Source organism: Raphanus sativus, chromosome 7 (genome assembly GCF_000801105.2).
Source record: "Raphanus sativus cultivar WK10039 chromosome 7, ASM80110v3, whole genome shotgun sequence".
In the NCBI taxonomy this organism is placed as follows: domain Eukaryota; kingdom Viridiplantae; phylum Streptophyta; class Magnoliopsida; order Brassicales; family Brassicaceae; genus Raphanus; species Raphanus sativus.
Window position 1 is genome coordinate 125,910 of NC_079517.1, and position 15,578 is coordinate 141,487.

Sequence of the window (15,578 nt, forward strand, 5' to 3'; positions counted from 1 at the left end):
ATGTAGTTTGGGACGCCAAACTGCAAGGTAATAAAGGTTCTTAGTAAGAATGAAATCTCTAATCGATTAGTTCATGTCTGGAACATAATGGAACACTATAAAAGAAGTGTCGACACATACATACACAAAAGATAAAGATGCATAAGAAAATAGCACTTGAGTTTAAAAGATATAAGCGAGGATCAGAACCCACGAGAATACAAGAATGCATTCATAGACTAAAAGAAACTGTGGGGGTTTTAGAAAGATTCAAAGAATCTATAAAAGAGATGGGTGTATTGGCCATATATAGAAACACCATCTGATAAGATAAAACCAGTGAAAAATGGGTCATGTGTGGGAAAGGAAAAGAAATCGTGAGACATGGACTAATGTGTTCATATTCCTATTTAAAGCATTCAAGGAATGGCTTGATTACACAAGGATACTCACAAAGACCAAGGAACAGATTATAAGGAGATATACTCCTATGTGGTGGATGCTACTACAAATCCGAAAGTGATAAAGGTCTGGATATAAGAAAAGAGAAATGTAGTAAGCAGCATGATTGATCACTGGATAAAGAAATGATAAGAGTATCAGAAAGATGAGAAAAGAAATTCTCATAGAATAGTTTTGTTCCTAAGCTATTCATGGACTGAAACGAAAGGCAGCTGCATATAAGGCATATAATGCATGTAAAGGATAAGACTAAGTAATACTTAGTGAAAGGAGTTCTATAAGAACGTCCCTGAACACTCCATGCATATATTATGAAGGAAATTCCTTGTGTTCATACTTAAAGAAAGGATGATTAGATTGATTGATTCTTGGACAGGCTATGATAAGAATACAATGATCTATAGTGGAGATGATAGCCATGAATATGTATTGAGATCTATGATCCAAAGTACCAAGAATAGAATGTGATATGGTCAAAAGAGAATAAGAGGATGAATCCATCAGATTCACGACCAAAGACCCATATCAACTAGGATCACGTCCGACCTAGTTCGACCTTAATCATCTTGGTTCTAGTCCAGCCCGTTCCGATCCGTTCCCTTCGGTCTTGTCCGACCTGAAACGTCCATAGTAAGGGGAACGGCATATTGATCCAAAAGTGGCTTAGTTTTGATGAACATCAAATTATAGCATGATAGCCATTCATGAACAAGTTATGGACATATAATAAAGAAGGTTCATGAAGAGTTTGGTCAAAAGCTATGAACGGGACACACACAATGGACATAGCATGATCCGAGTAGATCATGGATATACTAAGGCATTCATGGTCGAAATTTATCTAAGAAAGATGGACCATGTAATCATCTCGGTCTTGTTCCGGCCCCGTTCCGGCTCGGTCTCCTTGATCCTGTTCCGACTAAACCGGTTCCAGTGACCACTATATTCAAATCGTGGTATGGCTATGGACAAGGCATGTGTCCTTGGTCCAGGAAAGACTTTACATAAGTACTTTTAAGACTTATGCACATCCGACCAAAAGAAATGTATTGATATGATTGGCGTCTTGATATGGCAAGCCATACTAGGTCGGATAAGTTTTATGGATATGTTCAGACCATAAGACATTGATACTAAAGCCATACACGTCCCCTGCCATAAGTGTTATTGGCACTTTACTTAGATAAATTTGGCATGTCCGAACATGAGACAATGGGACATGATCAATATATCCTAACTTACCTTCTAAGGAACTAAAAGTTTGAGATTGATTTATACTAACCAAACCCAAAAGAAAAGGGATTGTTTGGTTTTAATAAATGTTACAAGTTTATACAAGGTCTCAAACAGGTTATACACATTTGGAGAATGATGAAGAAGCACAAAGTACTACAAGTTCAGTCATGAGAAATGTTAGCCGACTTCTTCATCATGTCTACACCAACTACACATCTATGAAGTCTACCTATCCGTTTGGGACGTGGCAACAGAAGGACCAGTTCAAGACTTGGCGCCCATGAAGCTAAACCATCAAAGTGTCCATGCGCCAGACTTGAAGAACGGAGGTCTAGAACAGGGGGAGTAGTGTGCGTTGTACTCTTTTTCCTTCACTTCGGTTTTGTCCCACTGGGTTTTTCGAGTAAGGTTTTAATGAGGCAACATTAAGCACACTACAAGCTCTATATGGTTCTGGCATCCAAGGGGGAGTGTTATGAATATTATGTTTATGGATGTCCAGCCCATTAGATATTTACTTGTAATCTTGGCCCGTTTATGGCCCATTGTATTTAGGCCCACGTCGCCATGTATTTCCTATATAAGGAACACTTTGATTCAATAATAAAACACACTTTCACAACAATAACACTGTTATTTTATATTGTTTCGCATGTAATTTGCCATCATACTATTTGTTTTGTAATTTATATTCCGAAAACCCCTTTTTGTCATAACTTGTGCATTGTCTTTTTTTTATAAAAATAACTTGTGCATTGTCGTTCCAGATTGATCGATCAGTTTTGGTTTTGCTTACTGGTCCGAAATCTTGGTTTGTTTCAAGGGTCTAGTCATACATCTTTCTTTGGGAACTCTATAATCATACACGTAATCCCTAGCGTATATTGATTTAATTTTTCTACTTTGTTCTTAGAAAGTATAAAAGAAATGTGTGATGTACAATGTGATAGGTTAACTAATTTTTACATTTTTTTTGACAACGAGTTAACTAATTGTTAGATAAAAGTAAAAAATATTAATTTCTGAATTTATTTAAAATGCATTTTAGTACTTTAACATTTAAATTAAGCAGAAAATGACTGCGTGATAAACACACCTGCTATTTTTAATCCATAGTGTTATTAATGGAACTGGTCAGTATCTACATTAGATTAGTTCATTAGGTGTTGGTTAAAACTTAAACGTATAAAAAGAAAGCTGATGAAAATATATCCAGTATGGCGCATCAAATTCATACTTAATTTGAATGACTCTGGAAAATACACTTCTTGAATGCATTTTTCTTATCACAGCGCAGTGTTGCTAATTTATAATGCAAATAGTTACATGTAAAACTTAAAAAAAAATACTTTTTTTGTCAACACTTAAGAAAAAACTTAAATATGACTACGACAGCTTTCACAAATTTTCTATTCCATACAAAAAATAAAAATTTATATAAAAATACTACTTAACTATTCCGTGAAACAATTAAGTTATACCAAATTTACTTCTGTTACAATACTTTTTTCTTGTTTTTGAGATTTTTTTTTTTTTGAATAACCCGATGTATCCTAACATCCATCTAAATGGGTCCAGACTAGCGGCGAATGTCCGTATCAGCCTATGTTATCAGATAATTTGATACTAGTTGGCGGTAAAAACAACAACTTCAAATTAATACGCATAACAAAACTGGTTTAGTTGTCATAAAAGTTAAAGAACTTCATAAGAGTAGTATAAGCATACCAAAACTTATACTATGTTGATAGAATGATAGTGATGCATTCTAATTAGAACGCAGAATAAGTTAGTGATGACTGATGACAAATGGAATTTTTAAAAGTTTCACTATGTATAGTAAAATTAAGTGATACGATAGTTTCAAACCTATTTTATTTATTGAAGATCTCAGAAAAGAAATTTAATTTTCTTTAGTACTAACATCTTTCTTGCTTTAAAGATTTTGATTGATTATTTTTTACTGCGAGAGGATCCCTACAAAACAATACTAGTTTCAAGCTCGTATTTTACAGAAATTTTATAATAATAATATTAAATTTTATACTGGAATTGATTCTTTCACATACAAATAATATAATTTTCTTGTACATTGACCTTGTAATACAAAACAAACATTAATATAGTCATTTTATATATAGGTTACCAGAATAATAATATTTACTGAAATCAAATATTTACTAATTGTGAAATATTTCAGCTTAAATAAAAACGGTTGAAAAAAGCTAAGCATAAATAAATTTAACAAAAATAACTATGGTTATTTTTCAATGACATGGAAACAAATGACATGCATAAACAATAGAAGATGCCAGGTTTAAACCATTACATGGTGGTCCAGTGGTAAACGCCAAAGAAAAAGTGTTTTGGGTTTGATGGCCACCGAAACTAACACTAAATTGCAAGAATACGTAGGTTGCTGTTGGTTTCATAGAATTAGTCTGGGTGAAGCTTGGAACCCGTTATAAAAAAAAAAGGCCAGGTTGAATACTAACAACTAATGAATGTGAAAGTCTCTTGTTTCTAAATTCAACGTGTCTGTTAGTTACTAGTTAGGCAAATACAATAAATATTAACCAATAAAAACAAAAGAGACGATACAGTATTTTGTTAATTATAAATGTAATTATCCACTATCTCTAAACTTTATCAACAGTTTTTTTTTAAAGAAGACGAAATCAGATAATCTCTTGAGATAATATATTATTTCTCAAGTTATAGTAATAAAGAAGACGGGATGAGGTAGCTCTACTGGTTAGAGCTTTGGGGCCAATTGTCATGCTGACGCCAGCCGGAGGCGAACTGTCTCTTCTATGTCATTATTAGTGGTATTGGGCTTCGATCCAGGTTAATGCCCTCCCGGGTGAAGTGGACCGCTATCTGACCGGGCCCAGAAAATGATGTACGAAGTGGAGAACCTTGGATTATCAAAAAAAAAAAAGTAGGAAAAATAATTCGATATAAAAATTCTGAATGTTTGTTAAAAGAAAAAATAGTAGTTGTGGTGTACACTAGTGATTTTAATAACGAACCTTTTACATGTGAAAAAATAAAAGTCCAAATTAAAAAAAAAAAGTTGGAATAAAACGACTTTTAGTTTCCACAACTTTCCAACATTTTTACAAAGGACAAATACGTACAATTACATAATAACCCCGGGGTATAATACATTCACACGTATATATATAAAGGAGGAAGTAGAGAGAGAGAGAGATTGTTTGTCTGCTCGCCTGAGATCACGCAGAGTTTTTTTTGACTGAGAGATCACGTAGAGATATATATTAAGAAAGAAAGAAAGAAAGAAGGAAGATTCATTGTTTCTCCAAAACATCCACTCTCTAAATCCCACCAGGCCACCACCCTGTTTTCTCGGCCATATGTCAGTCGGCGTTCCGGTGAATACGTCGAGCAGCAGCCAGTTACCGGCGGCGACAGCAAGACGTCGCGTGGCTGATTCTCAGGAAGATCATTTCCACGTCAGCACCGGAGGAGGAAACGCAGTCGTTTACGTCCCCGACGAGGAAGAAGCGACGAGCTGCTGCAGCCTCTCCGACGGAGAAGGAGGATTATCATCGTGCTGTCCGAGTGGATCATCCCACAAGAGTTACCTCGTGGGGTTTCTGTCTCTCCGGAAATTCAGGATGGTGTGGATGCTCATGATGCTTGACAACAAATCCCACTGGACCGGAAAGAAGATGAGATCGGCCACTAATCTCGGCCGTGTGATCCTGTCCTTATTAGGGATCCTCGTCTTCACTTTCTTCCTTATTATTGCTCTCTCCTCCGGTGGACGACGGCGGCAACTCGTGGAGGAGAAACACGAGTTTGTGTTTTCGATTCATCCCAGAAATAACATTGAAAAAATCATCCGAGAAGAAGAATCTTCCATTCAACTCCTCCTTCCCCAACCACACCCCCCGGTAAGCTGATATAAATCTGAGCTGAATTTTTTTTTTTTTTTTAAGTTTTGCATTTTATTAAAAAGGGGATAATTTCCGTAAGAAGAAAATTCCTTAAAGTTCGTTAATGAAAATATTTAATCAATCTTTTAAAAAAAAATACGAAAGTCATCATGGGTCTCTCTGCATAATTCCTTCTTTGAATTTTCTAGAGGGTTGACTACAATAAATTCTTTTTTAAAAGCTAATCCAGTATTTACGCGTAACTAATTAATCACATTCACAACGCATTAACTTGTACGTCGTTGGCCCAACGGGCTTTTGCTTATTCGTTAGTGTATGGAATCATATTATTATTCACTAATAAAAAAAAAAAAATTGGCTTTCCATAAACAGATCCCAGAGATATGGAATCAACCCGACACTGGTAACTAGGGATGTTGTATAGGGTAACCCAACCCAATCCAACCCTATTTAGCTTAAACCCAACCCTAAGTGACCCTAATCCTTTTAAACCCATTAAAACTATGTAAAATAGGGCTGAACCCTTTAAACCCTTTAAACCCTTTATATTTTTTTTCTTATGTAAACACATAGTTTCTGATTGAAATAAACAAGTTGCTCTCCACCTTGATAACAAATCAGTAATCATCATTGATAATCAATTTAAACTCTCTTAAAATAAAATATCAAACGCTAATCATCAATCACAAGTTTCTAAACAAAACCAGTAAACTTTCCTCTAAGAGAACAAAATGGGTTTTGAAACAGTCACTGTATAAGTTTCTCTCTATACTCTGTCTTTAATTCAGTAGCCTTATCCAAATAAACTTTCTTATCCTAAATAGCCACTTAATACAACCCGAGTTATATCACGATAGACAAATAACCATGCAACCTAGGGAAGAAACAAAGAGTAGAGCAACTCACTTCTTCTGTCAAAGACTTCCACTTTTCACTTCGTAGCTTTGCAACCTACAATCATATAGAAAGCACAGTCTATAAAACCTTCACATAGAAAACACAAGCACACTAATCATGTATAGTAACAAACTTGTTTATGACACACAGGCATATAGAAAGCATAGGTTTATTTTCAATTGAAAGCAAATGAAACTCGAATAGCATAGGTTTATTTTCAAGTTTCTATCAGTAGCTAAAGGAACTCTACTGCCTTACCCGCAGCCTCTTTTTTTGTCAATGCTGAACAAGTAAGATGAACCAAATTACAGAATCAAAACAAATAAGCTCATCAGGTAACAAGTAGTAAAGATGTAAAGATGAGCTAACCCATTCTCAAAAACAAATCAAACACACATGAGTACATGATTGTTACCTCAACAATGCTTGAAACCCAAATCGGAGGAGATAAGAGAGAGGTCGAGTCTGAGGACAGAGAGCTCACGCCGGAGATTGCTCGATCTCGAAGTTGATTGAAACCCACCGACTGAGAATCTAAGATGTTGAAACCCACCGACTGAGAATCTGAGATGTTAAAGCCCTCGTCGACGAGATCGATTGAAACCCTCGACTCCTCGATCAATGGCGACTGAGATCGATTGATGGCGACGAGAACGAAGACTGAAACCAACTCCTTGAGTGATGGCGACGAGAACGAAGAAGAAAGCTTTGATCAAAGAAGAAAACGTCGTAGTTTAGTTTAAAAAAAATATAATGACTAATAGGGCCTAGCCCTTTCAAAACCCTTTATTATCTAGTCCAACCCTAAATGAGCCCGATATGGTTTACAGATAAAACATTAGGGTTTAGGGCTTTTAAAAATTTCAATGGGCTGGTACTACCCTAATTATAAGAACCCAATACAACATCCCTACTGGTAACTATCGGAAATGCTTAACTCGTCCTAAGAACCAAAGTAATTTTCCCTTACTTCTTCTTCTTCTTCTTCTCTTTGCGTCGCCTTGCTTTAACTGAGAATTTTAAGACCTAATTATCGTTCTTCTTTTATTTTTATTTTTTTGGTTTAGGACCGATCAAGCAAACTAATGGTTACCTTGTTGTTCACGCCAACGGTGGTTTGAATCAAATGAGAACTGGTGTAAGTCTCTTCTTCTTAAGCCTTCGATTTTCTCAAGTCCTCACATCATTTGTCTCTTGACAGATATGCGATATGGTCGCAATAGCCAAAATCATGAACGCTAGTCTTGTTCTTCCTTTTCTTGACCATTCATCTTTCTGGAGTGATCCAAGGTAACAACATACCATCCTCAATTCAACAGAATCATCATCAACTAATACGCTGTTGTATTCTGATTCTCTATCCAGCACGTTTAAGGACATTTTCGACTGGAGACATTTCATCAACGTGCTAGCAGAAGATGTCAATATTGTCGAGTACTTACCGCAAGAATTTGCTTCCATCAAGCCTCTTGAAAAGAATCCTGTGTCCTGGTCCAAGGTTTTTCAACTTCTCTTTCTGTTTTTCAATTTTTTCAGTATTTTTTTTTATCTAACTCTGTTTTGTTTTTGACGGCGCTCAGGCGAGTTATTACAGAAACTCAATCTCAAAGCTAATGAAGAAGCATAAGGTGATTGTATTCAATCACACTGACTCTCGCCTAGCCAACAACAGTCCACCACCTTCGATCCAGAGGCTTAGATGTAGGGCCAACTACGAAGCTCTTCGTTACTCTCCAGAGATAGAGAATCTAAGCAGAGTTCTCTCTTCAAGACTTAGAGAAAACAACGAACCCTACCTTGCTCTTCACTTGAGGTACAAGCTACCTCCCCTCCCGAACGTTGCTTAATTAGAATCATACCATTAATCAAATAAATGCTCTTCTTCTAGGTACGAGAAAGATATGTTGGCGTTTACCGGATGCAATCACAGTCTAACCTCTGAGGAATCAATTGATCTTGAGAAGATGAGGTATAGTATTCCGCACTGGAAAGAAAAAGTGATCAACGGTACAGAACGTCGTCTTGAAGGTAGTTGCCCCATGACACCGCGCGAAGCTGCCGTATTCCTCAAGGCAATGGGGTTTCCTTCGACCACGAAGATCTACATTGTTGCAGGAGAGATGTACGGTCAAAACAGTATGACTGCATTCCACCAAGAGTTCCCTAACGTGTTCTTTCACTCCACATTGGCTACAGAGGAGGAGCTCTCCACTATAAAACCTTACCAGAACAGACTGGCTGCTCTTGATTACAATCTAGCACTCGAAAGCGACGTTTTCGCTTACACTTATGATGGAAACATGGCTAAAGCGGTTCAGGGTCACCGAAGATTCGAAGGTTTTAGAAAAACGATTAATCCCGATAGGTACTGTTTCTGTTTCTTTGCGTGATGAATGAAATTGATTGATAGGCGCTTGAGACTGATTGACTGACTGACTGGCATTTTACCCGTGTGTTTTTTTTTGTTTGTTCAGGCAAAGATTAGTGAAATTGATGGATAGGTTGGATGCGGGACTCATGTCTTGGGAAGACTTCTCGTCCAAGGTGAAGAGATTACATGGGAAAAGAGTAGGAGCTCCGTATCTAAGACGGCCAGGAAAGGCAGGGTTGAGTCCAAAGTTGGAGGAGAATTTTTATGCAAACCCTCTTCCTGGTTGCTTGTGTGACACTTCTGATGGACAACAACAACCCCGTAGTATGAACCTGTTTGAAAGACCAAGTCTACGAGCGAAGTCTCTGAGATAACCAGATATAGAAGGGTTCTTAAAACATACACACACGCGAGGAAGTCACATGACTTTTGTTTTTTGGTCTTTATGTAATTAGGTTTATTAAAAAGATACTCTAATTATATTAGGTAATTTGAGAAATACAGACATCATTTGTGGACACAGAGATACTAAATACAGTTACGAATCATGCTCATCCAAACAAATAGGAATCTCAAGGTTGATGAAAATCCATAAACTGAGGAAGAGGACCACTGGAGACAATACACATTCCATTTTTACTCTTTCTTCTCACTCAAAACACAGAGTAAAGATGGCTGAAAAAAGTCTCCTCTTTAAATAGTAAATTAAGCTGTAAATTTTTGTTACTCCCTCCGTTTCAAAAGTTACATATCCTAGAGAAAAAATTTGTTTCAAAATGATTTATTTTTTATATTTTCAATGCATATTTCATTAGCTAATTGTGAACTTCAAAAAAATTAAATGCACTTATTGAATTTTATTGATTTAAAATTATAGAAAAAAATAATCACAAAATATATGCAAATTTAATATGTTTTATTAAAATGTGTATAAAATCTAGAATATATAACATTTTGAAATAGAAAGAGTATATTTTTAACAAACGTGAAAATTCTAAAAAATCTTATTTTTTGGAACGGAAGTAGTTTTGCAAGTACAGAAAAACAGCATTTAAATTTGACAGTAAAGAAAATTCGAAATAATGTTAGAAGCATTAATGTTGCTGATTCGAGTCACATCATCGTGGCATTAACTTCCTTCTTTTTGAAATGCAACTAACGCTATACGACATCAATGGAGTATTATCTTTTGCTTTTAATACTACTAGTATTTTCTCTACAGCATGTTTCGTGTTTACAATGCTGATGCTATTAATACTACAAAGACAATAATCTTTACTATAAATTCTCTTACTACTGACTATACTAGTAGTAGCTAGTGGTGTTAAAGTAGCCAACAACCACAATTATCTTTTCATACATTTAAATAAAAAGCACCGCCACAACCTCTGTATCTTCTTCTTCTCCATCCATCGCCTAATTTCTTTATAAACGTCCTTTTGGTTTCACGTTCCTCTTTTTCTTCCTTCTCTTCTTCCTCGTTTCTGTCAATGGCGATCAAACACAATCGATGAGAAATTGCTGTTAATAGAGAATAGAGATAGAGACACCGGGACACGTGTCGTAACCGAAAAGTAGTGGAAGAGCATTAAGTATAGCCCAATAAACGAGCTCTGAGCTGCTTCATATCTGCAACAGAGAGAGAGAGCAATAAATCTGTTCTCGATTTGACCCACAACTCCACATTCAAGACACAAAGATCCAAGAACCCTCCCACATGGCCTTATAATTCATACAACATCTTCCTTTTGTTAAACGATCGCTCTCTCTCTCTCTCTCTTATTATAAAGAAGAAGGAACTTTCTTTGTTGTCTGTCACTGAAGAAGAAGAAAGATGAAGGAATCAAGATTTGTCTTCATTTTGGCTGTCATGATACTCTGTGACTCACTCGTTTCTTCTGGTAATCAATCATATTCTCTCTAACTCTCTCGTTAGTATGTTATTGTTTCTTTAGTGGATCAATTAAGTAAACAGTTCACGTGGAGAAATGGCAGAGATGGAGTTGGGTTTGGAGGATTACAATATTCGGGTGGATCCAACTCCGACCACAAAACACTCGGTTAGAGGAGGTCCTATTGAGCATGGAAGCCCTCTCAATCCTTATATTCCCAAGCTTCCTCCTCCTCCTCCTCCCCAACCTCTAGACGGTCATTGAATGCCTGATCTTCCCAAGCTTTCTTTTATAATGTTTATTTCCGTGATCTACGTGTGATGCTTCTTCTTTTTTTTTGGTTTGGTTTTAGTTTCTCTGCTTCAGACAATAACTCGTTGTAATAACTTTAATATTTTCAGAGTCGTTATGAACAATATTTAAAAATGTTGGCCTGATTATCATTCGTGGGCCCAACTAAGACTTATTTATATTATTAATGGGCCTGTATTTTGCATGGTCTTTTAGGTGACCCAATAAAATCAAACTAAACTATTTACAGTTAAATGCATGAACGGCGACGAACATCAACCGCTGTGAAAGGATTGCTTACTATTGGTAAAATGTAAACACATTTTTAACCTATAGAAGAGAGAAGTGAGTGGTGTCGTCAAAGAGAAGCATGAGGGAGGAGACAGAGCCAGAGGCGATGGTCCCAAAGCTCAGCCGCACTGCAACCCATTAGTTCTATGATATCACGTGGCTCCCACGCTGGTATTAAAATCTCCAGCGACAACTGTGTTGACTTTCCAGATGATGATTCAAAATCAACGGTTAGGAAAAGATTTTTAGTAGCCAATAACACGAAACCTTCAAATCACAAACAACACGATGATACTTAGCGTGCAGATTAGTTAACAACAATCGTGTACTATCAGCTTAAAGCCTGTCCTGTATACTGTATAACGCTTTTTCCTCTACAAATAATAAAATAAAATAAAATAAAATAAAGCTGTGTTGTTGTAATTGTAAATTATGTTTTCATCACTCTGGTCCACAGACAGAAGTACACAAAACATAAGTCCTTCAGATTTTCTGACCCTTTCTTGTTTTGTTTGTTAGTCCATAAACGTTTACTTGTGACAGAAGTCTTGCAAGTATATACTATAGCCAAGTACCGTCTTCACTCTTTCTCTCTCTCTCAAATAAAAATGTCATCTTTCGAAATATCTCACATTGATTTAGAAAATGGTTCCGGCGAGAGGCATTACGGTCGAAATGACGTCAGTGAGATCGGAGAAGACGGCTCTTCTTGGGATGAAGACTACGATTTCCACTCAGCTGTACGAAGCTTTTGCGGGGAGTTTGAGGTTCCTGATGATTTGGAGGACGTCTCAGATTCAGAGTGGGAACCTTCTTCTCGATCATCTTTGAAGGAGAAAGATTGCCGGATTTGCCATTTGGGTCTAGAGAGTAGCCGTCATGAATGTGGAGAACCAATGGTTCTCGGATGTTCTTGTAAAGATGATTTGGGTTATGTTCATAAGCAGTGTGCCGATACTTGGTTCAAGATCAAGGGTAACAAGTAAGCAAACCAAACAATAATCTCAGTGAGAACCATCGTTTGGCTTTTAATAAGTTAAAAATTTCAGGACTTGCGAGATTTGCCGTTCGATAGCTCAAAACTTCTCTAAAGTTGCCAATGAGATTGATCAAACAAAGATTGAAACCAATGTGGATGACATGGAGGAGGCGGGAAATTCATCCACAGTGGTGGAGACAATAGATTCTGATGACCGGAGATTCTGGAGCGGGAATAAGTTTCTTAACTTTCTTCTAACATGTATGGTCTCTGCATTCGTAATCTCATGGTTCTTCCACATTAACTTGCCTTCACAACAATGAAAAAACAAGATTAACTTCCTCTGTTTTTCTCAAATCTCATTTTCTTTTGCTTTGAGTGGAATTTGATTCCATGTTTTAGCTTTTTGCACGAGTGCAATCATGTCAAGCAACTTGAATACAAAAGTAAAAATTATTTCATAATTTGAGTTGGATTACAAATAAATTAAATAGAATAGCACACAAATATTTGAATGGTCACATGGTTTTTGTATTTAACAATTTCTGAATGTACATATAATATTTATTATTTTCACGAACTCTAGTAAGACTCGAGAGCAGAACCATGTCTAAGTGCTTCTTTAGCTTCAGCTTCCATGTCGAGCTTGAAGAGACAAGCCGCTTGTAAGTAAAGAGGGATTGGCCATTCAGGTGAAGCTACTTGCGCTTGCATCGCGTCGCTTAAAGCCTCACTGAACATTTCAGCCATAAGGTAACATACACACCGTCTTGCCAAAACTGTTGGTGAAACCTTAGGAGCTCCATACATGAACTGCAGAAGTCTGAATCGAGTCAATTACGGTGTGGTGTCATGTGTTCACTTATATATTAAGATTAGGTCTTTAATAGTTCTAATAAGACAGACTGAGAAGGCGGATGTATTAGATTCTTTTTTATTTTAGTTTACCTCAGTGTAGAATTCAATACCGGTATCATAATCTTTAGCACGAAATGCAGCATCTCCATGATTCTTGTGGTCCATATTCTCTTGCATTTCTCCGGTCCACATTTGGAAGGAAAACTGACATATGGGGGTAGGTAATAAGAATAATTCATGAGAAACAATCAGCAACGATCATTTTCTTTGGGCTTATCAAGAATCATTAACGTACCTCGTTTGAGACCACATCATCGTCTGCTTCATACCCGAGTTTCTCGAGTAGTTCGTGCATGGTGAAAAGATCTGCTCTCAAACACGCATCTCCAAAAGGAGTTAACTTTAGTGGCTCTGTTGCAGGTTTAGTCTTTTTGTTTGACGAAGACTGTCAAATTAATATTTTGAGTTATTCTTTAAGTCAATATTTGATTAGTCTTGAATGAATAATAGGGAGAGAGTGACACACTTACAGGCATGAGTTTTTTGACACTGATTGGCCTTAACTCGGCTCGTCTTTCAAGTCTAGAAAGAGTCGACGTAAGAAACTTCATACCTGGCCTCTCATTGGGATCTGTCTTCAAACATCGAGAAGCTAAGTGTATTAGTTCTATCCTGTCTTCATCAGAGAACTGACCATCCAGAGCTGAATCCATTAGCCCCACATAGTTTTTGCTTCGGAACAAATCAAGCGCCTGCACACACACATTTACTTGCATTAATAAAGCAGAGTAAAATGTTACAAATGCAAACTATTATTCTGCCATTTTGTGTGTGTTATATACATGGTTTGGAGGAATATGTCTGCTGCTCATAAGATCCAATAACAAGGTCCCAAAGCTATATGTGACGCTCTCCGGTATCAGAGTACCTGAAAAAGTTATTGTAGAGAGTTTCTGTGAGATGTTCTTGTTGACAACCACACATTGTTTAATGATGTACCAAGGCTCAAATATTCGGGTGGAGCAAATGCTAAGTTGGTATTATGATTCTTTCCTTCATGGCTATTCTTCATGAGACCAAAGCAAGAAAGTTTAGGATTGCCCACCTGTGTGTCATCAAGCAATTTTTCATTTAAAAAAAAAAAAGAGAGAAGATTTTCTTGGTTTTTTTCATCCCAAATCAAGAAAGAAACCATGAAGAAAAAAGTACCTTATCAAAGAGTATCCTATAGGGATTAAGATCATGGTATAAGCTGATGCCTTTGTCATTACAATATTCCAAGGCTTTTGCGGTATGAAGCGCAACTTGTAAACGTGTTTGCCATTTCATCGGTCTTTTCTCCCCTGAAACATATTCATTTACAATATTTCTTGTGTGCCAAGTTAAAACATAATCCGACCAATGAGGAAAGGAGAGGAGGGAGAGAGTACAGTGAAAGAGATGGTTAGACAAAGTGGAATTAGGCATAAACTCAGCGACAAGAAGTCTCTCGCTGTCATCAGAACAATAACCGATCAGATTAGCCATATGATCACTCCTCAATCTCCCAACAGCTTCTGCTTCCTTCTGTTTTTCCACCAAAAGAAAAGATCCAATCATCTTTTGTTAAATCTTGAAATCAAAACCAGAGATATATATATATATATATATATTATGAACAGAGATTTAGAAGAAGAGAAAAGAAGACGAACGATGAATTGGAAAGGATCAGGCCATGAAAGTCTTCGAAACCGTTTGACGGCGATCCGACGACCATCGCCGAGTTTACCCTTGTAGACTGTGTTCGGTACCCACTCGTTGTGCTCCGACACAATGTTCCCGGGGGAGAATCCGTCGGTGGCTATTCTCAGCTGCTCGAAGCTGAACTCCCTGAATATCAGCGGGTATTGTCCGTCGTCGTCATCGTCTTGACTATCTCTGTCGACGACCGTTGATGTAATCGACGGTGGAGAATTTTGCAGCAATGACTTGAAGCAAATGCATCCCATCGCCGCCGGTCAAAACTTGGTTCCTCCGGCTGACAGAGAGAGACTTCCCGCCCGTCTCCAAAAATAAATATGTACTTTTTTTTTGTTCTTTCTTTGTTTTAAACAAATTCAAACTATCAAATACATTTATAGTTTTATAACGGAAAGAGAATACTTTAAAATTCTACACATGGAAAATGTCAAAAAAGGATAATATTTACATAAGAAAGAAACATATCTGGTGGCAAGTTACTTGTGTCATTTTGGTTATGAGTCATGCTCTCTTAACTGTTATGCTAAACAGAATAAGCATTGTGTTCAATATCAATATTTTTTTCCAGGATAATTTAATTGATATTACTGGCAATATATATTTGCATCTGTCGGCATTACTATATAGTAGTGATAGTTAATGGGACGCTCGTTTCAGGA

At 36.9% G+C, this 15,578-nt stretch overlaps 4 protein-coding genes and 1 long non-coding RNA gene across 5 annotated transcripts; 3 read left to right on the forward strand and 2 right to left on the reverse strand.

The window, feature by feature from the left end:
• Window positions 1-4,891: 4,891 nt before the first annotated feature.
• Window positions 4,892-9,416, forward strand: LOC108814279 (protein FRIABLE 1). The gene is made up of 9 exons (XM_056991160.1): window positions 4,892-5,597; window positions 5,973-5,999; window positions 7,410-7,452; window positions 7,565-7,635; window positions 7,699-7,787; window positions 7,863-7,995; window positions 8,078-8,310; window positions 8,386-8,862; window positions 8,972-9,416. Exons 1-9 carry the CDS (start codon window positions 5,055-5,057, stop codon window positions 9,240-9,242), a joined length of 1,887 nt encoding a protein of 628 aa, XP_056847140.1. The 5' UTR covers window positions 4,892-5,054; the 3' UTR covers window positions 9,243-9,416.
• Window positions 6,235-7,416, reverse strand: LOC108814280 (uncharacterized). Its single transcript, XR_001943626.2, has 2 exons — window positions 6,913-7,416; window positions 6,235-6,551 (listed from the first exon to the last, which is right to left on the reverse strand). It is a non-coding gene; the product is annotated as an uncharacterized LOC108814280 (long non-coding RNA).
• Window positions 9,417-10,204: 788 nt separating the features above from the next.
• LOC108816420 (uncharacterized) lies at window positions 10,205-11,269 on the forward strand. The gene is made up of 2 exons (XM_018588993.2): window positions 10,205-10,769; window positions 10,864-11,269. The coding sequence occupies exons 1-2, from the start codon at window positions 10,703-10,705 to the stop codon at window positions 11,022-11,024; spliced, it is 228 nt and encodes a 75-aa protein (XP_018444495.1). The 5' UTR covers window positions 10,205-10,702; the 3' UTR covers window positions 11,025-11,269.
• A 565-nt stretch (window positions 11,270-11,834) lies between these two features.
• LOC108816657 (uncharacterized) lies at window positions 11,835-12,744 on the forward strand. The gene is made up of 2 exons (XM_018589223.2): window positions 11,835-12,324; window positions 12,392-12,744. The coding sequence occupies exons 1-2, from the start codon at window positions 11,951-11,953 to the stop codon at window positions 12,642-12,644; spliced, it is 627 nt and encodes a 208-aa protein (XP_018444725.1). The 5' UTR covers window positions 11,835-11,950; the 3' UTR covers window positions 12,645-12,744.
• Window positions 12,745-12,830: 86 nt separating this feature from the next.
• On the reverse strand, window positions 12,831-15,468 carry LOC108816228 (serine/threonine-protein kinase BSK6). Its single transcript, XM_018588800.2, has 9 exons — window positions 14,871-15,468; window positions 14,610-14,745; window positions 14,389-14,522; window positions 14,179-14,284; window positions 14,022-14,107; window positions 13,710-13,931; window positions 13,475-13,624; window positions 13,270-13,383; window positions 12,831-13,134 (listed from the first exon to the last, which is right to left on the reverse strand). The coding sequence occupies exons 1-9, from the start codon at window positions 15,165-15,167 to the stop codon at window positions 12,904-12,906; spliced, it is 1,476 nt and encodes a 491-aa protein (XP_018444302.1). The 5' UTR covers window positions 15,168-15,468; the 3' UTR covers window positions 12,831-12,903.
• Between the last annotated feature and the right edge of the window lie 110 nt (window positions 15,469-15,578).

Excerpts from the sequence above, each read along its gene's own strand:
- LOC108816228 (XM_018588800.2), bottom strand. The coding sequence starts at position 15,167 with ATGGGATGCATTTGCTTCAAGTCATTGCTGCAAAATTCTCCACCGTCG. Across the intron at positions 14,285-14,388 it reads ATAGGATACTCTTTGATAAG|GTGGGCAATCCTAAACTTTC; the intron begins GTACTTTTTTCT and ends GATGACACACAG. Across the intron at positions 14,108-14,178 it reads ACCCGAATATTTGAGCCTTG|GTACTCTGATACCGGAGAGC; the intron begins GTACATCATTAA and ends TAACTTTTTCAG.
- LOC108814279 (XM_056991160.1), top strand. The coding sequence starts at position 5,055 with ATGTCAGTCGGCGTTCCGGTGAATACGTCGAGCAGCAGCCAGTTACCG. Across the intron at positions 8,311-8,385 it reads TACCTTGCTCTTCACTTGAG|GTACGAGAAAGATATGTTGG; the intron begins GTACAAGCTACC and ends CTCTTCTTCTAG. Across the intron at positions 8,863-8,971 it reads AAAACGATTAATCCCGATAG|GCAAAGATTAGTGAAATTGA; the intron begins GTACTGTTTCTG and ends TTGTTTGTTCAG.
- LOC108816657 (XM_018589223.2), top strand. The coding sequence starts at position 11,951 with ATGTCATCTTTCGAAATATCTCACATTGATTTAGAAAATGGTTCCGGC. Across the intron at positions 12,325-12,391 it reads TTCAAGATCAAGGGTAACAA|GACTTGCGAGATTTGCCGTT; the intron begins GTAAGCAAACCA and ends TAAAAATTTCAG.
- LOC108816420 (XM_018588993.2), top strand. The coding sequence starts at position 10,703 with ATGAAGGAATCAAGATTTGTCTTCATTTTGGCTGTCATGATACTCTGT. Across the intron at positions 10,770-10,863 it reads TGACTCACTCGTTTCTTCTG|AGATGGAGTTGGGTTTGGAG; the intron begins GTAATCAATCAT and ends GAGAAATGGCAG.